The sequence below is a fragment of the Ips typographus genome, unplaced genomic scaffold (assembly GCF_016097725.1).
Source record: "Ips typographus isolate SLU unplaced genomic scaffold, UJ_Ityp_2.0 IpsContig119, whole genome shotgun sequence".
Classification (NCBI taxonomy): domain Eukaryota; kingdom Metazoa; phylum Arthropoda; class Insecta; order Coleoptera; family Curculionidae; genus Ips; species Ips typographus.
In genome coordinates, this window is record NW_028098540.1 from 53,569 (window position 1) to 72,159 (window position 18,591).

The window sequence follows — 18,591 nt, forward strand, 5'->3', positions numbered from 1 at the left end:
AACCGTGGGAAACCGTTAGCACTGACCTAGTGGGGCCGTTGCCGAGGTCCTCTAAGGGTAACTCTTATATGGTTGTATTTCAGGATAGGTTTACAAAGTGGGTCCAGTGCAAAGCCATCCGCAAAGCTACCGCCAAGGCCGTCAGTCAAGCTCTACACGAGGAAGTCTTAATGCGCTTTGGGTGTCCGAAAACCGTGATTTTCGACAACGGGACCCAGTTTACTGGTAAACTGTTCCGTGGTTTACTGAAGGAAATGGGAATAAACCACCGTCTGACTCCGCCGTACACACCGCAAGCAAACCCGGTAGAGCGTACAAATAAAACTTTGAAAACTATGGTGGCTTCCTTTTGTGAGGAAAACCACAGAAAGTGGGATGTTTATCTTACAGATTTGGTTTTCGCCGTGAACACGTCCCGACATGAGTCTACAGGGTTTACTTCGGCTTTTCTGAACTTTGGCCGAGAGTTAGAGCCGCCCGCTGCATTGTCCCGTCCGCCCGTCACCGACCTTAAAAACGACCGCCCGCCCGCCGAAACCGACTACCAAGGCTATACCGAACATCTCCGAAAGCTTGCTGAAGTTTATGAGTTGGTCCGAGTTAATCTGGGCCGAGCTTTCTCCGCACAGAGCCGTAACTACAATTTGCGCCGACGAGAATGGAGATGTAAAGTTGGGGATCGACTTATGAAACGGGAAAACCCGTTGTCATCCGCCGACAAGGGTTTTGCTGCAAAGTTAGCCCCGAAGTTTTCCGGACCGTACTTGGTAAAACGAGTGGTGTCACCGGTGGTGTACGACTTAAGGGATGAGAGCGGAAAATGGTACCGCCGTATACATATCAAGGACTTAAAACCATTAAGTTCTGCGGAGGTGATGTATTAATGTACCGTAGAGTTTCGAGGGTTGTAATTGGGGTTGTGCCGTTTTTTTTTTTTGTACCGCCTAGTGATTATGTGGGCAGGTAATGTGCCGAAACACCCGTACCTTACAACTATGTTTACAGAGAATGACTCCGTCGCCGTCGAAGCGCCCCTGTCTCGAGCAGTTTCCCCACCTTCGGGATTGGCCAGAGGAGCTGCTCGAGTTCCTCGGCGATTTAGGGGAGCCGGATAACCGGGTGTTCGCCCCGCCAACGCGACCGTCACCACCGACCGTACCGTCACCCCCGCCGCCGTCGACCGACTTGTTTGGTCCGCCGACGCCGCCGCCGTCTGTGCCGTCCCCGTTTGCCTCGCCCCGGACGCCGCCGCTGCCCTGTTTGTCTCCAATGCCGCCCTTATTATCACCGTTGCCGCCGTCGCCACCGCCGCCGCCGACATGGAGGTTAATCCCTGTCACTCTGCCGCCCCCAATACCCGGCCTGTCGGCGGCCGAAATCCTACTGGCACGGCATGGCGGTCGGGCACCGCGCGACGGAGAGGCTTGGCCGGACCACCTGGTTGCGGACTTTGCCGGAGTGTATCCGGACCCGAGGGACTGGCCACCCGATCTTGTGGCGGCATTGGGGGGAAGGTTTTCGGCGTCCAGCGGGCGCCGCCGGGTCCTATTGACCAGCTCCACTGGGGCGCGGGTACGCGTGGCGCTGCCTAGACGGTCGCAGGCACCGCCGTAGGGCACCGAAGAAAAAAAAACAGTTGGTAACACCGTAATGTAGAAAAGGGGGTAACAAGTATTGTGGGAGTAGATTGTGTTGTCTATTCGTTTTGTTTCGGGGGTCCTGTACCGACACTTATTGTTTTTTTTGTACTAGCCGACATGAGCGACAGTGACGCGTCGTCAGATGTGTTGGTGGTAGTCCCAACGGGGGGTGACCCCTTCTATCGGGAGGTGGGCCGCCACGCACCGTCGCCGCCGCCCCCGAGCCGACCCGAGACGCCAGTGGCAATCCGGCGCCTCCGAGAGGAGACAAGGTGGATGGAGGACATCGGGTGACGGTGCACCCCGACTCGTGCTGGAGGTGCGGTCACCGGGGGCATTACCGGACGGAGTGCCAGCTGTCACCGCTGCTTTTCTGCTCCCAGTGCGGGAGGCTGGGTGTCACCACCCGTCGATGCTGCCCACAGCCGCTGCTGCCTCCGCCGCCACCGCGACCTTCGCGCTCCCGCAGGTCGCCCGCCGTTCCCGTTCCGTCTCCTGACCGCCGCCGGTCTTCGTCCCGGGGTTGCCCACGGTGTGGGTGCCCCGAAAGACGCCACCGTCTAGTGGATTAGTTTTAGATTAGGTTAAGTTAGGTTAAGCTTAATTAATTCACGTTAGAGTTTCTTTTTTGTTTAGCTTTTTTTTTCGCTTTAATAAAAAAAAAATATATTATGTTGGGGAAATATATTTTTTTTTTCCGTAAGAGGGGGGAGTGTGTAACGAAGTTACTAATTTTGGCTGTTTCTATCGAATTTGCGCGTGACCTTCACTGCTAGGTGCTGGACCGCGGCCGTCGTGGCGTCGATTTTATCGGGGCCGTCCGGGGCCGTTCGAAATGGTTCGGTGGGCGCTGAGAGTGGGTACCGCCACTGACAGCCCCCACCGTGGGTTTTGTGTATAAAGGAGGGCCCCGAACCGGAAAATAGGGATTCTTCGATCATCAAAAGATCGAAACCAGCCAGCTAAGCTGATCCGTGCCGACCGTTATCTCTTATCTCCGCGAATCTGTAAGTAAAAAATAGGCACATACCGACCGTCCGGTATTTGTTCTGTTTGATGTTTAAACCCGTACCGTTAACTGTAGTTATTTTAACAGACTGCAAATTGGGGCACTTTCAGTATTTTCCCGGGGTTTCCGTTTGGGGCATTTTCAGTATTTTTTCCGGGGATTTTCATTTGGGGCATTTACTATATTTTTCCGGGGATTTTCATTTGGGGTATTTGCTATATTTTTCCGGGGTTTTCCGTTTGAGGGTATTTCTGGTGAAACGGCGCCGGCTTCAGTTACTTTTTTTTGTGAAAACAGTTAGGTAATCCTTCTGGTCCTGTTCCTGTTTGTTGAACACCGGGGAAACGGTGTAGCAAGCGGGAACGGTGAAACCTGTGACTCGTTTGCTTAGCTCCGGGGAAACGGAGTAGTAAACGGGTTTGGGGATACTGGAGGGATTAGCGGCTGTGTGACTGGCAGCGTCACGAGACTTGAAACCTCTGTTGCGTGCTTGGGGAAACAGCGAGCAACGGAGGCTCTATTTGTCTTACCCCGGGGAATCGGGGCGGCACCTAGAGGTTAGGTCGAGTGACGGGAACACCGCTGGTCACGTAATTGGGCCTCTTTGGGTTTTTGGAACGAATTCCGGAGCCGAATAGTCAGTTTTACATAACCGTACCGTACCGCCGTTCTTTCACCGTGTCACAGTCAGTCTTAATCTGCAGTAGTCAGGCTAATCAGTAGTGAAGGGTCCGTAGGTAGTTTTCATTGTCGTTACACGCTTTCCCCGTACCACCGAATAAGGTAACTTCCGTTTCATTGGGTATTCGTTACCGTAAGTATTTACTGTAAGTACCGTGAGCCGCAATACAGTGCATTTAGAGGAAACAGTTGTTTTAATTTTGTCTTCTTCCCGAACCCTTTGGAACTTTTCTCCAGCTGTCTAAAGGCTAACCAGGTACCGCAAAGTGGACCTTCAGCCACTATAAATAACGAAGGTGGCGCTCGAGGCAACGTAACCGAGGAAACCCGCAAGAAAAGCGCTACAGATGAGTACGGTTTGAATTAAGAAAGTTGATCTACTTTGTGACTGACTCTGTATACTTGCAAACATCGTTTTACCCTCACGTTTTGCGCTTTTATTTACTTATGACAATATGTAAACTTTGAGAAAAATAAAATCAGTAGTTTTCGAGATATTTGCAATATTCCAGACTTTTTGGACACCTTGTATAACATATTTATAATCTATAGAATTTTGCTAAACAAGATCGAACTAACATTTTCTCGTGACCGTTTTGACAAAATTCCTTTACAATAATAATAAACCGTAAAGGTAATAGTATTCAGTGGGCAAGTTTTATAAATAGGCATAATATAATTGAATTAAAAAAAAAAAAAACTTGTTAATTTATTCAGGTTTAATAATATGTTTGAAAAATATATTTCCCATATGAAACATGTCATTGAATACCTATCAACATACAAGTTTTTTCAAGATTATTTGGGAACATTTTCATCTGCAGTTCGAAGTAGAGGTTGATTTAACTACAATCCAAATGCGTTCCAGATTAGAACTTTTTAAAATAGAAACTGTATCTTTGATAGCGTAGAAATTGTACTTCCGTCAGGCAAAAATCTTTATTCTGTAATGAGTTCATTTCGACAGAATTCCTTTCTCCGGCATATTGGAGATATAATTACATTTCTACACTATGGGGATTAAATCCATGTTGTGTATGTTAAAACAACACCGGACTCGATCTTTGTCGATATTGAGACGTACAAACAATTAGGGAGAGACTGACTACAAACGAGCCCCATTTAGCCGATTTAGTCCAATGTAATCCTAAGGAATATAAATAGATTCAAGCGCCGCCAAATTGCTCTAGGTACTGCAAAACGTTGCAGCTTATTGTGTTCCGGTGTTGGCCATGAAGAGTTTGACAGCAAAGACCGCTCTATCACGCTCGAGTTGGATCAATTTTACTTGATAAACTTGCCACAGATTTTTTTCCTCTTGTCAAGAAAAATGAAATATTAAAACTCGAATCACCTGCGGAATTAAACTGTCTCGTTTGTAGGCAAATTGTACCCAAAACTCAGTGAAAGCTAGGAGAGTAGGGAGGGTTATGATGGCGCCACCAGATCGACGGCGGAACTGGAAACTTGAACGCTTTTAGTTGGAATTTAATTAAGCAGAGATTGTTTTTGGCTAAGAATTGTTTTGAGTAAGAAAACGTTACTATGGGTCGCAACAACATCAAGTAAGACAAGTAAAATTAAATCAGTTTAATACGCACTATATTATCTGCTTCCTTAGAACTAGGTCTTGCTCTACTCGGTTCTGATCAGTGCGCTGAACTGGAACAATGTCAATTTAGACACTTTCGACTTGATCTTCAAAGCGTAACAAAGTGAGATGTTCCCCGTACCATTAAAACCATGGTGAACAATCTTATTTTTGTAAACCGCCGAAAACCACCAGCAATAATGAGATGCTGCGTATGAACGCACAATTACCAAATATAAATTATCTATTATAGGGGTAAAGAGGGTTTTTGGTAAAGAGTTTAATTAGACCAAATTGCTCATTTTTACCGTTTGAAATTTTTATTCGTTGTTCAGCTTTCCAATTATATTCCAATTTCCTAATTTCTCAAAAAAAAAACGTCAATATTGCAAATAATGCGGTGTCATTTATTCCCTGTCTAGTCAAAAAAAAAATCATTCCCAAATCTGTTTCCGCAGTCTTTGTCGAGAAACGTCACGTGTTGCTATAAGAAAAATCTAGAGAGAAAAAGAAAAAACTTCTGATAGAGTCATTTAATCGCTGTCATCCTGCAGTCGCAAAGACGATATACCCAGAAGTAAGAACCGGCATTTGAAACCACACAGACGGTTATCAAGAATAAAATCATTATGGCCAGCGGACCTCTTCTCTGGTGCATTCGAGGCACCTAGGAAATATGCGTGGATTTTGAAATTAAATCGGAGCCTTTTGATTTCATCCGCCCCTTCATTCTGGCTGGTCATCTGTATGAAACTAAAATTGATTGTTTGATTGTATACATTTTAACTGCTTTACCGTGCCAATCAGATCGCTAGCGTTATTATTGTCATGATAAGTAGAAACCACAAGACTTTGTTGTAACGTACATGACTCAGGTGTCACATTTTTAGTAATGACTGTTAAAAAATATACGTGAATATAAAATAGTAATATGTGTAATATAAGAAAATATAATGTGTTTAAAAATTATTAATTATACACGTAAGTATCCAAAAACCGTAAGGGAAACTTGATTGTTTAAAAAAACAGTTTTTAGCTTGCTGATTTTTTGGACCAATCACAAACTACCAAACAGTGCTGTGATTTACGCAAATACTGCACAAGTGGACTTATTGAATCTTTAACCTTACTCATGTGTCCACTTAAAACTAAAACTGGCACTGCTTCGGAACAACAATTTTCCAACATTTTCGTGAATATGTCATCAATAAAAGCCTATTACAGTCTAAATAACCTAATGTCCTCACCAGATGATACACACAAATACACTTACACCTTGACCAGAACGCAGAACATTATTCATGGTGGTCCCACCATGAACCATTTAAATTCCCCAACTCCCTCTCTCACGGAATTCACCAGGACCCTGTTAAATTAGTATCAGTAATTAACTATTTGGCAACAATGCCGGAAATGATGACAGCAAGTGTGTCAAATTTGCTTTATTCTTTTCGATAAAATAAAGGTTAGTTATCAAGTTGCAATTCCACGAGAAACCACGTTGTTTTATTTTTGACGATCCCAAGAACCTAATTTTAACAGGTTATGAGCCCAGATCCAGTTTCTTCAACCTAAATTGTTCATGATATTGTTATTAAAGATGCATTGTATGTACTAAAGTTTAAAACAAATCTTTTATCAGTTAGTCAACTTACAAAAAATGGAAATTCTGTGATTTTTGAGCAAGCTGGTTGTAAAATCTATAATAAAAATAAAGTATTGATAGCAACCGCTGATTTAGTTGATAATGTATACAAATCTGTAAATAGTGTAAATTCAGAAAAATGTTTTTTAAGCACCTCATTAAGTACAGCCCAGACATGGCACAGAAGTTTGGGGAACATAAATTTTGCAGATTTAAATAAGATGAGCAAAGATGTTGTACAAGGAATTCAATTTAGTGGCAAAATAGAAAAACAACACTGTATAACTTGTTATGAGGGAAAACACAGTAGATATCCTTTTCCAAATGCAAGGACAAGGTCGAAAGACTTACTGGAAATTGTACATTCTGACTTATGTGGTCCTATGGAAGTGAGTTCAATAGGACGTTCAAGATATTTTCTAATTTTTGAGGATGACTACAGTAAAATGTATTTTATTTACTGTATAGCATGAAAGAGTGAAACACTGGAGTGTTTTAAAGTTTTTAAAGCCATGGTGGAGACTTAAAAAAATAAAAAAATAAAAGTTCTGAAAAGTCACAACGGTGGGGAATTCTGCAGCCATAATTTTGAGTTATTTAAGTTATTTAAAACAACATGGAATTATTTATCAGACCACAAACCCGTACACTCCACAACAAAATGGTACCAGTGAACGCATGAATAGAACCATAGTTGAAAAATCTAGATGTTTGCTTTATGATGCAAATCTAGAAATGGATAGAGAGAATAAATTTTGGGCAGAGGCGGTTAATGCTGCAGTCTACATTAAAAATAGATCAATAGCTGCTGCTTTTTAAGTGATAAAACTCCATATCAAGTTTGGAATGGTAAAAAACCAGATGTTAGTAATACTAAGGTTTTTGGTTCGACCGCTATGGTACATATTGTCACGAAAATTGTGGAATGCGGTCAGAGTGCAACTGCAATTATGATGCATTTGCTGAATTGCGAAATATGTGGAGTGTTTTCCAAGTACCGAGGGTCGAAAGGTCGTCACGAGTTGTCGGCTAGACGAGGCCAGGTCTGGGAATTTTGATTGGTGGAACCAGTGTCTGAAATGCTATAAAAAGGAAGTTGTACCCTAGAGAGGAGTTCAGTTCGGTTCAGTTCAGTTCATTCCAATCAATCCAGTTTTGCTGTGCACCACGTCGGAGAAGGCAGTACCTAGCCAGAAGACTCCGCTCACGCCACAGAATGTAGTTGTCCTGAATTCTGCAACCCGCACCGGGTTTATAAATTAATTAAATAGTAAACCATATCTTAAACTATAATAAATCGCGAGTGCCAAACCCTCCACGAAGCTGCCCTCATAATTGTTTAACAAATGTAAGTATAGATTTGTTATTGTAATATTTTGTGCATGTAAAAGGTATTGTTTAAAGTGTTACTTTGGGAATTATGTTTGAAGGTTTTATTCCGATTCACTAAGTTGATAAACCAACCATCTTGTCAATTAGTTTTAACTATCATTTAGTTATTAAATTATATTTTCCTACCAAGTGGTTTGATTCTACCTCTGAAACAAGATCTCGGTAAAGGCGTCTATTAAAGTAATAAACGCACGTCTCGTTTAACTTGTTGGGCCAAAAAAGCTTTACAATTTAAACGTGACAATATCCCTACCAATAAAAGAAGGAAATTTGACAGAAAGTCTGAAAAAATGATACTGGTTTTTAGCAGTGAAACTATTAAGGGTTACAGGCATTATAACCCACGTAACAACACAGTTATCACTAGTCGAGATGTAATTATAATGGAGAATGTGGAAAATCAGGAAGAGACTGTAATTAATTTAGATTATGAGTCTGATAACAAACTAAATGACAGTGAGGATAAATCTACAACCCTAGAAAGTGAGTTACTACAATTTTCAGATTCAGTGGGGAAAGTCTGGGACAAAATCCAAATGACAGTGATTATAAACCAGATGAAAGTTTTGAGAGTGAAAATTTAAATCTAGATTTCAACCTTGATCTAAGAAGATCACAGAGAGAACCCAAGCCAAAAACATATGATGATTATGTAACTTACATGTGTCATGATGAGAAAGAATTTCTGAAAAATGGGGTTGTAGACATGGAAAAAGATCTAGAGACAGTCACAGAACCCTTCTCTAGACCAGATAGTGATCAATGGAGGAAAGCTATCAATACTGAATTTCAATCGTTGGAAGAGAATGATGCCTGGGATCTAGTAGAGGCACCAAATGATAAGGTGATAGAGAATGCGTGTTAGAAAAAAAAACGACAGTGCGGGAAAATTGTGTTTTTGAGCAAGATTAGTGGCTAGGGGGTTTACACAAAGGGAAGGTATAGATTATGATCAAACTTTTGCGCCTGTTGTGAGGCATAATACTTTAAGGCTATTTATTGCTTTGTCTGTAAAGTTAGATCTTAATATAACTCACCTATGTTTGTACCGCATTTTTGATCGGTTTTCTGGAGAAACCTGTTTACATGAAACAACCTGAAGGTTTTAATTCTTCAGTCATCTAGAGCTTGGTATAGTCGAATAAATGTTTTTTTGATAAAGTTGGGTTATAAGAAATCAGCCTATGAACCTTGTGTCTATATTAAAAGCTCCGAAGACTGTCTCATAGTTATAGCTCTTTATGTTGATGACTTTTTTTATTTTCGAATAATTCTCTGGAAATAAATAATCTTAAATTGTCTTTAAGTTCTGAATTTAAAATAAAAGAATTGGGTAAACCGAAGAATTGTTTGGGAATGGAAATTATTCGAAATAAGTCTAAGGGTACCATACAGTTAAGTCAAAAAGGTTATAGTAACCAACTTACAAACGATTTAATATGCAAAATTGTAATCCTGTCAAAACTCCTATGGAAAAGATGCATGAAGGTATTCTACACTGATTGTAGCAGTGTAAAATACCTTTATCAGCAATTAATTGGAAGTTTGACGTACTTGGTTGTATTAACTAGGCCTGATTTGTGCCATACAGTTAGTTTTTTGAGTCAATTTGACTAATCATATAATGAGAGTCACTGGAATTCTGCCAAAAGAGTTTTGAAGTATTTACAGGGAACTAAAAACTACTGTTTGACATTTAGTAAAAATGATAATAACATAGAAGGTTTTGTAGATGCTGACTGGGGAGGGAGCATAAAGGACAGGAAATCATATTCTGGTTTTGTATTCAAATTGTGAAACTCACGTATATCTTTACGAAAGTAAAAAAACAATTATCTGTTTTTCTGTCAAGTACTGAATCGGAATATGTGGCAATTTCTAGAGCTAGAAGGGAAACTATTTTTTTGCAAAACTCATACAAATAAATTACTGTTAATTTTTGTAGTATTCCTATTTATAACGATAGTCAAAGTGCACAGAAATTGCTGGTAAATCCTATTCATCATAAAAGAACTAAGCACATAGATATTAGGTATCATTTCATTATGGTTATAATATCGAATTACTTATATCTGTTCACTATCTGTCTACCGAAAATATGTGTGCTGACGTTTTTACGAAAAGTTGTAAAACATGACAAATGTGTGCAGTTATTAGGTTTAATTAATAATGATCGTACTGCGATCAAAGATTAATTTTAAGTTTTAATGTTAATTATTGATAAGTGGGGGGTGTTAAATTAGTATCAATAATTATTTATTGGCAACAATGTCGGAAATGATGACAGCAAGTGTGTCAAATTTGCTTTAATCTTTTCGATAAAATAAAGGTTAGTTATAAAGTTGCAGTTCCACGAGAAACCACGTTTTTTTATTTTTGACGATCCCAAGAACCTAATTTTAACAGACCCAACAGTATCTAATAACGCCACAAACTTTGAGAAAAAGAATATCGGACAGACCAGACACAAGGAAAATCCGGTACGACCACCACCACACACATCATCATCAGATTCAAGAAACATTCATCAGATTCGAGAAAACACCAAACAGGTTTTTAAGAAAACTTTAATATTATTTCACTTATCTTTTTGAATACGACTTTCAGATAGTGTTAAAAACCCTGAAGATGAACTAGAAACGTAGTCGGTAGCATCTGAGCCTGCAAGTTCAATGAAAACCTGCGAGAACATCAGAACCAAAGAGTCGTACTTGGATATTGGGTCCAAGTTTCTTGAATTTGTCAGTACGTGTCTGTGGAAGTATACTTCTGGCTGTCAACAACTTAATACACAAAAAACGTCGCTAACCATGTCCTAATAAATCTTAAAACAAATAATAACCATTCAACGAAAAGAGTTATTAATTTGTTTCTTTTTGATTTAAAAGGTCAAGGAAAATCGAATATCTCCACGCGCTGTTTGAACAACACCACGACAATTAACCAATTCAGATTCCAGGTTCAGAAAGCGACTAATTAAAATTTGTTTTCTCGGAAATACAGAATACTATGCCTTAATTTAAACAACTTTTAATATATCGTCGTAATAATTTTTGATGAGAGACATGAACGTCAACGTTTTCGCTTGCGTCACAGACTACCAAAAGGCAAATCCTGAAAATAAACCGGAGTAGACCAACAGGAAATAAACATCATCTTCAACTTTTACTGGCACCAAATCGTCGATGTGAGTGTAAAACAAGGGGAGTAAGACAGGGCTGCACACTCTCTCCACTGCTTTTCAACAGACCGAGGCCATATAGACACAGTAAATGGGGGCATCGCGGTAAATGACATCAAGATTAACAATATTCGGTATACGCATGCCACTGTGATCATAGCAGATAACGATAGACCTGCAGGGCATGGTCGACCGCGTTTTTCAACACAACGAGCAGTATGGACTGCTCATAAACATTAAAAAACAAAGTGCTCGTTTTTTCAAAAACTAACATCAACGCAAACCTGTCGATTAAGGGCAATATCGTACAACAAGTATACTCCTTCAAATATCTGGACACAATAATAAATGATCAGATCGACGGAAGTAAGATCCGGAATTGAACAAGCTAGAAAAGTGTTTACTCAAATGAAAATGCAGATCACAAAATCAGACCTCAGCTTGGAACTTCGAACTCGTATGGTCAGGTGCTTCATTTACAATTGGACGCTTAACCTTGGTCTAGACAGTAGCCCAAAGCCCTTTGAGATCTACTTGTACAGAAAAGTACTCCGCATACCATGGGTACAAAAAGTAACAAAAAAGAAGGTGGTGAGGCGTATGGGAAAACAAAAAGAACTTTAAAACACATAACAGACAGACAGACATGACAATAAAATTCATGGTTAAAAGATCTCAGAAGATGGTTTGGATGCTCATCAATAGACATATTCAGAGCTGCAGTATCCAGGACCATGTTAGCCATTTGGATCGCCAACCTTCGTGTGGAGACGGCAACTTAAAAAGAAGAAAAATTGTTGGGAAGAACCATACATTTTCAGTTTTGGCATCAAAAAGGCGCATGTCACGGGTCAACAAAAAGGTATGCTTTGAGACGCACGTTCTCTTTCACCTTCGGACGCCTGTTGGTCTGTAAACTGTTGGTAAAATTAGTAGGTAATTTGAAAAATATCGAGTCGATAATTGAACAAATACGTATAAAGGGATGTTTTCGACAACTGTAAAAAAATAGCTATAGAAGAGCTTACTGCTAAAATGTCATATTGGTTGGCCCCACTTTTTCCAAAACTTTTAGGAAGTTTATGTTTGCATCCGTTATTAAGTATTCATGTCAATTTATCCAAGCTTATCCATTTAAGATATTTAAAAGAACTGAAATTAAGCAAAGTTATTCAATACATACAGTTATTTAACCAGGTCATTAGATTAGTTGTTCCCCAATTATTGGACTTGCATTTTGAGGACTCTAAGGCAACTAAACAAGTTGCTTTACGCGTTGCAAATTACGTGCTTGATGACACACCCCCAAACGGTAAGTTTTTTAAATATTGTCAGAATAAGAGTTCTGCAATAAATTTGTTTAGTTTGTTTTCATTTTCCCAAAAATATATTAAAAAGCATCTCCAAATACAAACTGTTAATGAAACTTAAAAAAGACATACAAAAACCATAAACGAAGGATATAAAAATAAAAACATCTACGGAGTGGTGAAACATCTGATGTGTTTGTAAAAGAACACCCTAACCAAGCGTTATGCTTGAATTGTGCTGGATTTGGTGATGTCGCAAAATATTGCAATGAAAAACCATGTTTTCACAAATGTGATGGGGAGTACCAATGCAAAGACTGTACGGAAAATACAATAAAGTGTCCTAACTGTCTGAAACTAAAAATGGATCCAAATATGAGTCGACACTCAGCCCGGGATATAAACTGCCCAATTTATAAAATAAACTCATTACAGTACCAATGTAATATAAATTTTCACACAATTTTTTTATGAAGACTAAGCATGAGCCATCCCGGCTAAGCATGAGAAGTAAAAGCATAATTTTCCCTCATGGAACAGCTCTGAAGCCACCGCCATCAAGTTCTAAACATCAAGAATGCTTAGAATTTACCCTCTTTTATCAAAATTTACAGTAGTTAGGAAATAGTGTAAATAAAACTGAACAAATGTTACAAAATAATCGAGAATGCAAAATGTTTGTAATAACAGAACATTGGAAAACATAAAGTCAGCTTGCCGCTTGATCGTCAGGAATTTCAGAGTGTCAGCAAATTTCTGTTAAGATGAAGGTCAACACGGACGATGAGCAATTTATGTTCACAAATCTATAATGTGCTTAAAAAAGGTGCAGTGAGCCCTTTTAGTAAAACGGGAATTTGAATGTGCAGTATCTTCCTGAAACATGAAGAAAAAGACAATAATAGTAGTAGCCTTGTACAGGCTACGATCTGGTAGTATTGCGCTTTTTCAAATCAAATAAAGTTTGTTGAACATCTCAAAATGACTTGAAAAAAAAAACTTTTTTGGACGTTATTTTAACACTGCCATCGAAAACAAACAAACCTAGACTATTCTCTGTAATGGAGTCCCTTGGAATTGCACGAGCCATTTTTGGCCACCTTATGGAGTAACCAAAATATGTAAGAAGTGTTCTGATATTACTTTTACAGATTGGAATGATGTAATTGGCTCAATTTTTAAAACGCACATCTCGGATCACTCAGATCAAAAGGTGATTTTTAAAGTATATAATAAAATTGAACAAAAACCCCAAATGGGAAGATTCTTCTCAATCAATGCTAAAAATGATTTCAAATCAGCACTTCGAAAACAGGAGTGGCTCAATGTGTATACCGTTCAGTGTGAAGACGTAAATGAGCAATGGCGAGTTTTTATGTTCAAATTTAGTGGTATGTTTAATCAACACTTTCAAAAAAGGATATTTAATAGCGGATATAAATTAAACAAGTGTCAATATCTAAATAAAGTTGAAGTAATTAAGAGTAAAAAGAAACGGAACAACTTGCTTATGTTGTCTAAATATAGACATAAAATATCTATTATAAACAAAAATATAACAATACCGTAAAGAACATGATAACTTACTGGTTTCTCAAATAATTCAATCATACACTAACTTAGAAATGTAGTCTATTAATAAAAGCAAGCGCACATGTCATGAGATTCTGTATTGTAATTGCAGAAAAAACTTGAAAAGAAAAACAGTTTTGGGAAAGATGGGATTCCCACGAGTGTTTTAAAATATTGAATTGAGGCACTTGCTGTTGTTCTCAGTTTTATCATAAACAATGCATTAAAATTTGGAGTGTTTCCGGAGCAGCTTCAATTATCAATAGTTACACCCGTTCATGAAAGCGGGCTAAATACTACATATGGAACAACAGACCAATAAGTCTGTTATACAGTTTTTCTAAGGTTTTTGAATTGATTATAATGTGTAGAATTAATATTTTTTTATATCACTGCCAAGTACGCTCTGGTACACAGCATGGATTGCAAGATAGATCAACAATTACCGCTATATTGTACCGGGTGTTCCACTAACAGACGTCATTGCCCATATCTCGAAAATTATGAAAGATACAACTTTGAAAAAAAAAATTATATAACTAATGTGGCTAAGAGAAAATGCTGAAAATATATTTTTTTAACTCTATCTCTTCCGCTAGGTGGCGCAACTTACATAATAAACGCAAAAAAGTGATATAACTGTGAACATCTAAATGAAAAGCTATGTTTAAAATAACACACTTACGTTTTCGAAGCAATTCTACACATTTTTTGTATAAGAAAGTTTTCTCTAACGTCACGCGTTTTCCGTTGAGGGCGCTGCGAATCTCGTCACAGAAAAACTTAAATATCTTGAAAACGGATAATTATTATTTAATGAAGTATAGCTCGTTAGAAAGGTATTGGTTTGCTCTATTTAATGGTCTATAACACAATTTATTTTTGTTAACTAACTCACTGCTAGAAGGCGCTTTTTCAAAAAAATCGCAATTTTTTTGCAATTATCTCAGAAAACTTATATCAAATGGTACCTTTTTTATATTTTAGATAGAAAGAGCATATAATTTTGATTAGGTCCTGAAAGTTTCAAGTCGCTATCAAAATTCGTTTAATAAATATGCATGTTACTACATCTGACCTATGGTAAGAATTTTGCAGTGCCTAGGTATCTTGATTAAAAATATGTAGCAGGCTGCGAAAACAAAAGAAGCGGAGTTTTCTGTCATAAATAAATCTAAATGGCGTTTTGTTGATAGTTTCCTAAAAATCCAGATTTTATCACTTTTTCGGATTTTCCTTTTTTTGGCATTGTTTATGGTATATAACAGTTAAACCATAATTATACCCGGTTTGTCAACGTTTCACTTTATTGAAGTTATTCGAGGTGTTTTTGTGATGTTTATTTGGACCCATTCGCTAGAATTACTTATTAAATAAAATAATAACAATTACTCCAAAATTATAATACGTTGTATTATTCCTATTTAGACTACATCCGTACCATATGGTTCTCCATCAAGCTCTTTATATATAAGATTTTGACCGTCGTTTAAACCATTGCCATTGGATGCTAAACATGCTTGCGCAAGACCATAGATTCTTATACCAAATATTATGGACCGACAAAGCAACGTTTAATAGTGATGGAACCGTTAATCAGCGTAATACTAGGTATTGGTGTAGTACCAACTCTCGATGGTTACATGAGGTTCAAGCCCAAGGTCGATTGCATTTAAACGTATGGTGTGGAATTTTGGGCGGTCAAATTATAGGACCGATTTTTTTCGAAAAAACGCTGAATGGCAAGAGGTACTTACATTTCCTCGAAAATAATTTACCTCTTCAGTTAGAAGATGTCTGGACACTGGACATTTCGGGTGTCTTGCACATTATACGCAAAATGTTCTGCGCCATTTAGATGTTTCTTTTCCTAACCGCTGGATTGGAAGAGGTAGTTTATTTCCGTGGCCTCCGAGGTATTGTTTTCAAATTTAAATTGTATTTTAATCATCACTTAAGTATACCTACCTATTTAAAGGTCTCCGGATTTAACCTGCTTAGATTTTTACCTTTGGGGAAAAGTAAAGCATGAGGTTTACTCGTCCGTCCAAACCCGCTACAAGGGAAGATATGATGCAAGCAATAGTTGAATGCATAAGTAGAATTCCTGTAGTAGAAATAAAATCTGCTGTTACATCAACGAGAGACAGGCTACTTATGTGCATCGAGAACAACGGGCGTCAATTTGAACATATAGGACGGCACTAGAGGACTTTTTTCATTTATTTATCTGCTTTTTTCAAACATTTCTGTTATATTATTTAAGTGCATACGTTAAACACTATTTTTAAGTTAGTTTAAGTTTAACTCGTTATTAATATTAAGGTATGAAGCCCCCGTTCATTCTATAACCTAATAACTATAGGCATAGTTTTTTAATTTAATATGTTTAGGGCGCATCGATTTTAAACATGCATATTTATGAAACGAAAATTGATAGCGACATGAAACTTTCAGGACGTAATCAAATTTGTATGCTCTTTCTATCTAAAATATAAAAAAGGTACCATTTCATTTAAGTTCTCTGAGATAATGGAAAAAAAATTTCGATTTTAGAAAAAGCGCCCTCTAGCAGTTAGTTAGTTAACTGAAATAAATTGTGTTATAGACCATTAAAAAGAGCAAACCCATACCTTTCTAACGAGCTACTTACTTCATTAAATATTAATTATCCGTTATCAAGATATTTAAATTTTTCTGTGACGAGATTCGCAGCGCTCTCAACGGAAAACGCGTAAACTTATAGAATTGCTTCAAAAACGTAAGTGTGTTGTTTTAAACATAGCTTTTCATTTAGATTTTCACAGTTATTTCACTTTTTTCATAGTTATTGAGATATCGCCGATGACCTCTGTTAGTGGAAGACCCGGTACATAAAACTGTTGGAGTTTAATACCAGAAAAGATGTGAGTAAACTTTCAATTGTCCGTGAAATAGAGTGTGCTGTAGTGGACTGGCATTTTCAGTGGGTAACAATTGGGGTAGTTTGTATTTATAGGCCACCTTCGGGTGATTTCAACCTTTTCCTAGATAAATTACAAAAAGTAAATGAAAAACTGAATGCCGGTATGGGACAAAAACCCAAATCAATTTGCATAGCAGGATACTTTAATGTTGAATTGTTAAAAGACAATAAGCTTAAATTGGATATGCTGTCAATGCTGGAATCACAAGGATTTAAACAAACTATCTTGAATACTAGAGTAAACAATTACTCTGCAACATGCATTGACAATAATTTTGTAAATAGTAGTTTAGACTATCTAGATAGCGATACTATGGAAACGTGTATTTCCGATCATATGGCTCAAATTATTGTTCTGTAATTAGAGGCACCTAGTATAAATATGGCACCTTATAGGCGATTCTATAGTAAGGAAAGTAAGTTGTATTTTGTCAATTACTTGAAAAATGATTATTGGTCTTTAGTCTATAATAACGGAAATGAAAACATTGATTCACAATGGAATATTTTTATGCGAGATTTTATTTACATCTTTTAGTTTTCCTTTAAAATTAAGTAATAAAAACAAGTCAACACGACAAATCGAACCCGAAGGTACAAGATTGCAAAAATAGACTGGACATTCCTCTTATGTTATGTAGATTGGACAGTAAATAAAAAACTCAGTACAAAGTAGTAAAAAAAGAATATCACAATCCTTTGCAAATTACTGGGTCTGAGCGGTATCAAAAACTTATTTTGACATCTGATAACAAATCTAAATGTATGTGGGCAATATACCAGGTGCCCAAGAGCAACCTGGACATAGGAGATTAACATGGGAAAACAGTTTTGATTTTTTTGCGCCTGTACGGTTGATTTAATTGAAAAATCGTATTAATGAAAGTTGTAGTACCTATCACGGACTAGTTTTCTGGATTTTTTTCAGATCTCTAACTTGAGTCCTTTCGTCGTAAAACACGAACAAAAATGAGAAAATTTAAACTTTTGGCCTGCACTGTATAGGCGGTTGTCGAGCAACAGGTAAACAGGTCATTGTTGCTGGTACGGTTGCTCGACAACCGCTTATACAGTGCAGGTAAAAAGTTTAAATTTTCGCATTTTTGTTCATGTTTTACGACAAAACGGCTCAAGTTAGAGAACTGAAAAAAATACAGAATACTAGTCCGTGACAGGTACTACAACTTTCATTAATACGATTTTTCAATTAAATCAACCGTACAGGCGCAAAAAAATCAAAACTGTTTTCCCATGTTAATCTCCTATGTCCAGGTTGCTCTTGGGCACCTGGTATATTGCCCACATACATTTAGATTTGTTATCAGATGTCAAAATAAGTTTTTGATACCGCTCAGACCCAGTAATTTGCAAAGGATTGTGATATTCTTTTTTACTACTTTGTACTGAGTTTTTTATTTACTGTCCAATCTACATAACATAAGAGGAATGTCCAGTCTATTTTTGCAATCTTGTACCTTCGGGTTCGATTTGTCGTGTTGACTTGTTTTTATTACTTAATTTTAAAGGAAAACTAAAAGATGTAAATAAAATCTCGCATAAAAATATTCCATTGTGAATCAATGTTTTCATTTCCGTTATTATAGA

The 18,591-nt window shown here is 37.9% G+C and overlaps 1 protein-coding gene across 1 annotated transcript; it reads left to right on the forward strand.

Annotated features, from left to right (window-relative positions):
* The first annotated feature begins 15,312 nt into the window (after positions 1–15,312).
* LOC145739399 (uncharacterized) lies at positions 15,313–16,111 on the forward strand. Its single transcript, XM_081994830.1, is given in 3 exon segments — positions 15,313–15,826; positions 15,829–15,937; positions 16,000–16,111. Coding segments are annotated over 3 exon segments (519 nt in total). The 5' UTR covers positions 15,313–15,528.
* The last annotated feature ends 2,480 nt before the right edge of the window (positions 16,112–18,591 follow it).